Genomic DNA, 9,918 nt, shown 5'->3' on the forward strand with positions numbered 1-9,918 from the left:
ATATCCACTCCTAGTCCTGAGGATAGATGGTCAGCACTGCTGGTGTTTTTTTCTACTTTTTAAAAACTAAACCACCATTCCTTATTAGGATCTTTTTCTGGCTGACTTTAGTTTTAGGTGATTTATTATCTATGATTTTTTAGAAGATTTTTAGTAGTAGTAGTAATAATAACAAGAAAAGGAATTCATAGTCTGACATTTCAACTGAAATGCTTGGGAAAAATCAGTAGTGCGGTCTATTCAAATATCTCTGTGTATTTTAAACAAGCTTATTTATAAGAGCTGGTCAGGAAAATTATTCCATGAAAATATTTTTAGTTTATGTACATGTTTCATTAAAAATGTTTGGGTTTCTGTAAAAAATAACTCCTTTTAGGCTTACATTTCTTTTGTTTTGTTTTTCAATCACTTCAACAAAGGAAGTTGAAAATTGACACTTCTCTAAGAAATTTCCTTTGGGATGTTTTTTTTTTTTAAACCAGAAAAAACAATGTTTCAAGAAAATTTCAATCAGCTCAAAGTAATACAGCAGGAGAATATTCTGCATGGGTTAAGATGCTTGCTGGTGGTTTACAGAGAACCACATTGTTTACAGAGAACCATATTCTTCTAGCACAGTCTGGCTATAAACTGGTCCTGCAAAGGAAAACGTACCTGAGAGAAAGTATAATGCATGGTCTAGAACTGTCACAGGAGCTGGCCCACATCCTACTGTGTCTGCTACCAGCATAGCAAGGAAAGCGTGGGCACCATATGGATACTAGGTTGCATTTTTGGCCTCTTGTGTCCACTGATCCAATTGTCAATTAGAATTACTGCAGTGTATGTCACAAGGCTGCTTTAACATAGTGCAAGAAGACTTACCTGCACAAAACAGCACTGGGATCATGTTTGCCTTCTCGCTTTTGCCATCCCACCTGTGCTGTCTGTACTTGGACCATGACTGTGGTTCTTGCCCAAGACTTTTGGGCATGAACCACACAAGTCAGGTTAAACTGCACTAGGCTGAATGTATTATATTGATGAGACAGGCTGACACTTCCATCCCATTAGGCAAGGCTGTTTATTGTCTGCTCAGCAAAAATAAACTTTGCACCACTGCTTGTGCTGTAACTGTCCTGGAGACAGGTAAATACATTTAGTGTTTGGGGCTGAGCATTACTTTAAACATAAAGAAAAATTGTATTTCAAGGTTCAGTTTAATTTCCAGGCGTAGTTGTGCAGGGTAGTGGGATTGTGACTTCTGAAGCATTCCTCTGCAGCTGAGTTAGATTCCTCTTCTATTACTCAGGATTTTTTTAAAGTTTATTTGGGAATCTAGCTTTTGAGACAAAATGTAAATGATAACCCTGGTTGACAGAATCCCTCTCATTTTATTTTTGTAAATCCAAATCATGACTGAAGCATGAAAACCTGCTAGGAACCTTGATATTGCTTATGTTTTAAGTCATGTCACTGCTATGACATCAAGACTGCAAAACACTGGCTTCTGATCTAAAGCCTATTGAAGTTAATGGGAAGTTCTCCATTTACAACAATGAGTTCTGCATCGAGCAGTTAGAAGAGGGGAATGGGATTCTGGCCTCTTATGGACTGATCAGCCATCTCATTTGGTTCTAGTGGGAATCATGCATACAATTAATAGGGTAATTGAGTGTCAGCTGAGTTCTATACTAGGCTCCTGGACTGACTTTATTATATAAAGTTGGACATGTTATTTTACCTCCTTCTGCTTTGGTCTGCCTGTCTGTAAAATGTTATTTTATTGCACCAGGGATTTATGAGTTTGAATTTAGCAACATTTGCCTCATGAAAAATGGAATAGAAAAGCAAAGTATGATTTATTATTATGACATTCCCCACTACCACCTAGTAAAACAGTCACATTTTGCAGGTATGAAATAATGAGTTATATTTCACAGTTTTGAAACTCTAGCCCTGAATAGGCATATTAAAGTGTAAAGAATTAATGATTTTATATCAGTTTAACTAATGTGGCTATAACACGCAGGCTAGTCACCTGATGAGAGGCTGAGTTCCCTTTAATGCCACAATCCAATCCAATCAGCCAGGGATATTAACCATTATCTTGAAATCAAATGAATATAATTTGAAGCTGCTAAAACATGCAAGAGCACAGAGAAGGATTTTCAGTCAACACAAATGCTTGAAATCTTGCCATCTCCTTCAGATGTGTATACAGAGGAAAGAAAGTGAAGTGTGGGTAGGGATGCTATGGGCACATTCTAGATTTCTCAGGGCATGATGTCTAGCATTGTCTCTTACTGTATTTTCTGACGTATAACATGTACCTCTTTCCCCCAAAATCGGAGTACTTATTTTAAGCAGTAAATCTGGTTTCTTAGTTGGGAAAGAAGCACTTCTGGAGATACTGTACGTGCCAGGCAGCTGCAAAGATGACTGCTAAGGTGGCAGAGTTCTGTATTAACCCTCACAGCCATAGCAATTGGCTGAGCAACATAACAACTGGTAGTATCTTGACAAGGCTTGTGATGTGGAAACAACACAATCTACAGGAACCGCCTACAGTAAAAAATGAACAGTCTTGCTCTTCCTGTCACAGTGGTCTGTGTCTGGGGCTTTTATGTGACTTAGAGTAAGTCCGTGTGGAAACAGAGTGCCCAGGACATGTAGCATCCCAGGAGACACGGTGGGTAAGGCAGCTGGCCCCATGAGTTCCTGATGCCACAAGCCCTGGACACTTGGTGTTCCCAGGAGGATGTATTTATTCTGTGTCACGCAGTCCACCATGCCTCCGGAAAAATCTTTTCTTTCTGCATTCTTCTTCCCAAAATCCAAGAGGCATGTTTTCAATGGGGGTGTATTGTATGCAAGAAAATAGAGTATTTAAAAACTGTATAGTTATTTCAGTTGTTTTTGGTGTGATGAAGTTGGTGGTTTGGTTTCCTTATTCATTTTAAATAGTGCAGCAATCTGTGATGATTTCCATCTCCCAAGATGTGTCACTTATTGTTAAGCCTTTTATCACATTGAATTATGTTATTGGTTATTCTGAAGGGACTAAATAGAGCCCTTAGTCATAGCCTGTAGTATGGAGCAGGATGTAACTGCTCTATTTCCAAAGCAAACCCAGAAAGCTTCATGGGATCACAGTTCTTCCTTCCTGGTCTCCTCTTGCTCCAGGGTGAAGCCAGTTATCACAGTCTTTGAAAAGGTTCAGCCTGACCTCATGCTTCAAGCCAGCTGCTTTAGCTGAGAAGCAAAAGATAATGGAGTGGAGACAAATTCTGCTCATTACCTCCAGGGGACTTATCTGGAGAGCGGGGGTCCTACCCAACTACGTAAAGATGACGACATACCTGAGTGGGACTTGAATCAGATCTGGATGTGGCATCCTTGTAGGCCATGAAAGGGGGTAAAAGGTTCTTTTTCCCCCTGTTCAGCTGTGAGAGACAAAAGCTCATTTTGTCTTACAGCCACTCAGATGTGATCCAGTTGTGGTCTTTGGGAGATGTCACTATATCTTCTTGTAGAAATTATATGGACTAGAATGCATTCCCATGGTCATGGGTTCAGATGCTATAAAATACATTAAAATTAGAAAGAACAACTAGTGTAAAATACTAGTTTAGGCCAAACAGTATGCAAAATGGTCCTTAGATTATAGTCTCTGAAAAGAGTAAAATTGTAACTTTCAGTAGCTAAAATATGCTATCAGATAATCTTCTCTTAATTTGCTTTATTAACACATGCAATAAGCCTGCCAAATACATTTTCAGTACACTAAACTAAAATATATTCACCGATACAGTGAAACAGTCTTAAATATTTCCTTCTAGCAAGTTTATTTCTTTTAAAAAGGATATGTGTTCTGTGGTTATGGTTAATAGGTTTATACTGTATTTATGATTATTTCAGAACCTAGCCTGAATCCCAACACTTCTTTGTGGGATATGGATTATGAAGGACTGTTTCACAGTAAGACAATTCTCCCAGGGACTACTGGCTCTTATAAGCTCTCCAGCCTATTTAGAAAAAAATTTTTTGTAAGTCATGATGAAAGAAGGCGGCTGGTAACAAATCAGAACTTGACCCAGAAATTGAAAAGAGAGCAGCTATCTTGTGATGTGCTCCTTAAGCTTTCCAGATATGTTCTAATGGATGCCTTTGGACCTGGCCTGGCTTGGAATATATTCCGCTTTTGTGACTGTGATGAAGAAATCAACCCACCTAAAATTCGTATCAACCCTCTCCGGCTGTTGCAATCCAAGCTGAAGCCCTTGTTGTTATCTCAAGTGCTTAAACGTCTCAGGGACATAGGAGTGTTGGCTGAAGCCCAGCAATCCAAGGCCTTCTCACTGCTAAAGAAGCAAATGGTACTACCCAAGAAAACCACAAGGAAAACGGTGCAAAAACCTGACGTGAAAGAAAGCGGTAGGTATATAAGGAGAATGCATGTTTCCTGTGTCCTATGTTGTCTTCTGGTTATATTGATATTACCACCTTCATGTTATAAATTATTTATAACTGAGCAAAATGGCAGCTCCTAAGCACTGGCGTTCTCTCTTTTGACATTACTTCTTGGCTATCCATCCATCTCGCTTTTTTCTATTCCCTGCCATATGAAAGACCCTGTTTTGTTATACTATTTGTGCTTCAGTGGGAAGCACAGATCCCAAGCTCTGTGTTGGTCAGTGTATACACTTCATGTTCCTTTGTATGACATAGCCATAGTGGGCTTATGGGCTGTTCTGTCCTTTTGGGAAGCATGGTTTGCTGTTGGAGGACAGGATCATACCCAGTCCAAAAGGAGATGCTTACACACATTCTGCTATGATCCAGCGTTACAGGCCCAGAATGTTGCCTGCTCTGTGCTGCGTGGGGCTGTGCGAGGCTTCGGTCCCTGATTCGATTCAGTGGAGATTCGGCCCAATTCGGTGGCCTAATCTCTGAATCTGAATAGATTCAGAGGACCCTTTAATCTCTCTGAATCGAATTGGAACCCTCCGAATCAATTCGGAGAGATTCGGAAAGATTCGGAGATTCGGACGTAGGCACAGCTTTAAATGTTTTTTCTACATACCTCTAGGTAGCAGGGGCTCATGAGTGCTGCGATGCTGGGGCACATGGAGTGTCCCACAAAAGTGTGGGGGGTCCCCAGCGCGCTCGGCAGCAGACCTGGAAGTGGACCAGAAGCACTTCCAGTCCACCTCTGGGTCTGCTGGGGAGTGTGCTGGGGGGCCCCCTGCATCCCCCCAGCCTGGCGACTGGTGCCTCCTAGGTCTTTGGGGGCACCTGGGGTCCCCCTGCGGCCAATTGCCAAGCCAGGGAGGAGGGGTGGGGAGGCCCAGGGTGCTTCCCAGCAGACCCAGAAGTGGATTGGAAGTACTTCTGGTCCACTTCCGAGTTTGCTGCCAAGCACTCCTGTGGGATGCCCCATCCACCCTAGCATCACAGCATTCATGAGCCACACTGGTACCTTGAGGTATGTAGAAAAAACTTAAAGCTGTGTCTATATCTGAATCGGCATCAAATCTTCAGATTCGGATTCGACTGAATGGAATCAGGGACAGTGATCCAAATCCACAAATCGAATCTGAATTGAATAGGGCCCTCTTCGCACACTCCTAGAGCTGAGCAGCACAAGTTCCAACACTGACTTCAGTAGGAATTAAAAATGCTCAACACCTAGTAGGATGGGACCCATGAAAGTAAGTAGGAGCAAGAAGTTGTTGCTGGTGTCAGGGTAAGGGATGATAGATGGGTTTTGGAAAGGTTACATAGGTCAGACTGGTGTGATTTTCTAGAAGGGTTGATGACATCTGTTACCGGAGAAGCTGTCAAAATCTAAAAGGAGGGTTGTGGTTGTACAGTGCCCATTATAATGGGCTCCCAAACCTGATGGTAGCCTCTGTGCTGCTCTACAGCACAGAACAAGTAGTAATTTATAGTGCATTGTATCAAGCATTTCCGGAGAAGATAACTATCCTACAATGTTCAACCATCAGAACAAACTGAAGTTCTCTCCAGAATTCTGCTTTTCTCAAGATGGACGTGAATTAATTTTCTTGCAGAGTTGTGTTAGAAATACTATTTTGTGCTAAGAAAAAAAAATAGCAGTGCTGAATATTCAATAGCATTTGCCTGTGGGAAGTGGGAAATTTTATATTAGCTATTGAAAATCTGTTTTGGTGTGGAAGATTTTTTTTTTAACTAACAGCAGCGTATAATCTGATACAGCCTTACGTTATCCATTTTCAAAGAACAGTGTTACATTACACCGGCAGCATTCTCAAGTGAACTTGAATTAAACATTGAAGCTTCTGCTGGGTTTACTGTTTTGAGTGGCCTCCACATGCAGTGAATTCAGCATCAGTCCTGGATTGAGACCTACTATGTCCCATTTATGCAGAAGGCTCCTGAGAAATCCTCAGACAGACATTAGGAACTGAGCAGGCTACCGATGTGCAAGGGCGACCCCTGTCGTTAGAATCTGAAACCACAAATGCATAAATTCAGCATCTGTAGGCAATGAAACCCATAATGCCCTTTTTCTAGCGTCTGATATCCAATTTAAATCATTAAAATAAAAAGAATCCCAGGACAACACAGATATCAAAGTACTGATAGCCTTTCCATATATCTATGTAGGTGTGTGAGTACATTATATATAATGTGTGTGTGCATGTATGCACATAATATAATGTCTCCCAAATCATTTAGATAGTATTTAGGATTGTCTGTATGTATATGAAACTTTCATGGGCAAGCAGGATTTTGGACTTTTGGTTTCATGCAGAGCTTTCATCTTATATTTAAAGTGCAAGGGCTTGAACTGAGTTGGTTTACATAGGGACTAATCTAGATGAGTTATTTCTAAGTAAACTGTTCCATGGGAACTGCTTATTAACCAGTGAGTACTGACCTGGCTCTTCCTTCCTCCTTCTGAGCAATAGTAAGGAAACAGGATGCCACTGAGAGAGAGAGAGTGAACCAGAAAGGAAAGTTCGGGCACAAAGTAGCATCCCTTCTTTCCTGTGTGAGTTGTATACCTCTAGCAAAAGGAAATGTAGGGTATCTGGGGAGCAAGCTCATGCAGTAGTCAAAGTTTCTCTAAGGTGAATCATCTATTTTCTGTTAGTTCCTCACTAGCCCCCAAACACTTATTGCAACATGCTGGGGTTTTAAATTGTTGAAAGTTTCCTAATATCTGGTGGCCCATTAGGAAAGCATAGAATCACCAACTTTGTTTTTGCCAAGCTGAATTATGGCAAACAAGAGTACCAGTAACAGTAAAACGAGGTCCCTTTGCAAGGAAAGGCTATACTGATGAGAAGTCTCACACAGGGGAGTATCGCTCATCATTTCCTGCATGCAGGTGTGAGGATATGTGGTCACGTTCTGACACTGAGGATGTCTCTTGTTGGAACTGGGCAGTAGTGTGTAATCTTTATTTGTTCCCAAACCAAAAAATAACCTTGAAAATGAGGTTTGCTAGGGGTGAAAGCAACATCATTTTACCTTTCCGGCATCAAAACACAGGTAGTAACAGATGTTGCTTGCTCTCCTTAATGTTTCTCAGATGAATTATCAGAAAAGCATAGAGATTAACATTCTGGTTAAGAAGTAATCAGTGCTAGGAGAAAATGACATTGAAGTTGTTCACTTGAAGGCAGCTTTTTCTTGAGGAAGAGAATCAAACCACAATAGGAGGACACAGGCTCCTTCTAATACTCCAGAGAGAAAGTGCATTCGGAAAAAAATCTTAAATAAAGTAAAGGTCTGGAGATGTATTCTGTTAGTTATGGTAGGTGATTTTTATTTTTCTCCTGAATTGTTCTTATTAACAAGGACCCTCCGCAAGGTGCGGGAATTAAAAATTAGAGGCTGATCGTGTAATTCTTACTTAGGAAAAAAATGGTCCACTGATTTCAGCCCTTGTGGAAAATGTAGCTGAGGGCCCTTACTTAGTGATAACCCAAGCCTATGTTACATTTAGTTCCAGTATTGATGCATTAGAGTAACAAATACAGTTGAATATAATTCTAGTTAATTCTATTAAACATTTTTTATAATGTAGATATTGCTGTTAAAGGGGAACAAAGCTGTCAGAGGATGCAGAGAACATTTGGATTGTCCAAGTGTCTCTGGAAAACACATTTTTCTTATTCCCTTGTGTCTGAAATCTCAACATTTAGGACATGCTGGATTCAGAAATCCAGACAGTTTAATTGGTAGATTTAGGAACAAACACTTTGGTATAATTCATTTTACTGGAAATGTTACCTCCCCTGTTGAATTAACCACTGTTTTGTTACATCTGTGATTACAGCTTTGTCTTGTGACCTCTGAGTACTGACAGTGCATACTACTAATGCAGCTTTTTTACAGGGGAAATGACAAAAAGCTGCTTGATGTAAGAATAAAAAGACTTTAAAAATGTTTAAACACCAGTGCTAGACCCCTGTAATCAATATAATGAACTGATCCAGTAGTGAAATACGTGGCACATTCATACTTCACCTTGAAGTGGCCCTCCTTTGTTTATGGAGTATTGAAACGGGAGGGCACTGAGCTGTCTGTATATCAGTCTATGCTTTATAATTGTTGCTTCAGTTTTTAACTTAAACACATATTTTTAAAACCTGGTCCTCTATGTAGGGGCTAGGAGGGGAGAGGGGTACTTAGAAATTAAACTGTAAGGGGCTTTTTTTTTTCCTTGGGCTGCTGTCCCTGGCATGAACCTTGGCAATAATGTGCCCTACCCCTTGTCCACCTACAATTTCTCATGTTTTATCTGACTTACTACTTGCTAACATATCTGTAGGCCCCTGCACCATCCTTCCAAAGATGTTTTGCACCAGAACGTATTTCAGAGGTGACAGATTGAAAACAGTTTGACCAGATGATGGCCACCCCTTGGTCTTTCAGATCGGCTGTGCTTCTGGCTTGGCATAATGGGATCCTCGTTGGCTTTGGCTCTGTGCACTACCTGTGGTTAGCAGCTTGACTCCAGCTGTCCTCTCCTCTGGATGGAGGCTGTGCTTTCATTGTTGTTGGTTTTAAAGTTATCAGATGGTGTCAGATTAGCAGAGGGAACTTGCTGGGTCAGTGGCCATGGATTTGTGGCTTCTTATCGGATTCCCTAAAAGTGCCGGTCCTCCCGCTTTGCTCCAGTGCTGTGGATGAGACATGCTGCTAGCTCTGCTTCCAAAGGGAGCTGGCATCTGACATCCCAAACCCTGCTGAGATTGGCAGGAGCAGAATCAAGCCCTTTGGGAGCCCAAGAGTGTAAATGGAAATGGGCTTGGACTTGCTGAGAACCTGCCCCAAGTTCTCTTCCCAGGGGGTCTCGGAGCAGTGTCCTCCCCCCTTGTCTGGGGACTTGTCACCATCTGCTTTGCTCTCAATCCTCTTGTGCCCAGCCCTTCCTATCGGGGTCCTTTCCTCCAGGGCAGTGAAAAAAGCAGGAAGAGATGTGCTGGCTATGAAGAATCGCCTCGAGCAGGAGGCAGCTTTCCAGGGGCAGACTCTTGGCTGCTGGCCCTGGCCCTGCGAGGTGGCCGGGCCGCCGGGAGCGGTGCGTCCGCGGGGGGGCGGGACACTGGGCAGGGGCTCGCGGGGGGTGCGCCCCCGAGAGCTGCCGGGCGCGGGGCCGTGTCCGGAGCGGGGAGGCGTCACGGGCCGGGGAGGAGCCTGGCGCCGCGGCGCGTGTAAACAGCGCGGGCAGAGCCGGAGGCTGCAACAACTATGGTCTATAAATAGGGAGGCCGGCGGAGCCGAGCCGCAGAGCCGGAGCAGCCCAGCCTCGCCTCGCAGAGCCGGCGGGACGCCCGGGGGAAGCTGCACGACCCGTCGGGGCCAGGCGAGCCCCAGGTAAGGGGCGGGCGGCCGGGGGGCGGGCGGGCTCTCTCCTGCAGATCTGCGCCGCGCTCG

The 9,918-nt window shown here is 42.9% G+C and overlaps 2 protein-coding genes across 2 annotated transcripts in view; both read left to right on the forward strand.

Annotated features, from left to right (window-relative positions):
* Nucleotides 1-3,935: 3,935 nt before the first annotated feature.
* The window catches only part of LOC109288308 (transmembrane protein 2-like), a 77,330-nt gene continuing 71,347 nt past the window's right edge, over nt 3,936-9,918 (forward strand). The window contains exon 1 of the mRNA XM_019503818.1: nt 3,936-4,416. Within this exon, the coding sequence (XP_019359363.1) occupies nt 3,936-4,416 (481 nt within the window). The remainder of the gene's footprint in view (nt 4,417-9,918) is intronic.
* CEMIP (cell migration inducing hyaluronan binding protein) overlaps nt 9,690-9,918 on the forward strand; it is a 157,809-nt gene continuing 157,580 nt past the window's right edge. Inside the window, exon 1 of the mRNA XM_019504101.1 lies at nt 9,690-9,858. The gene's annotated coding sequence lies outside the window, so the exon portion shown is untranslated. The remainder of the gene's footprint in view (nt 9,859-9,918) is intronic.

This window comes from Gavialis gangeticus, unplaced genomic scaffold (genome assembly GCF_001723915.1).
Source record: "Gavialis gangeticus isolate Ggan-Ray unplaced genomic scaffold, GavGan_comp1, whole genome shotgun sequence".
Taxonomy (NCBI): Eukaryota; Metazoa; Chordata; order Crocodylia; family Gavialidae; genus Gavialis; species Gavialis gangeticus.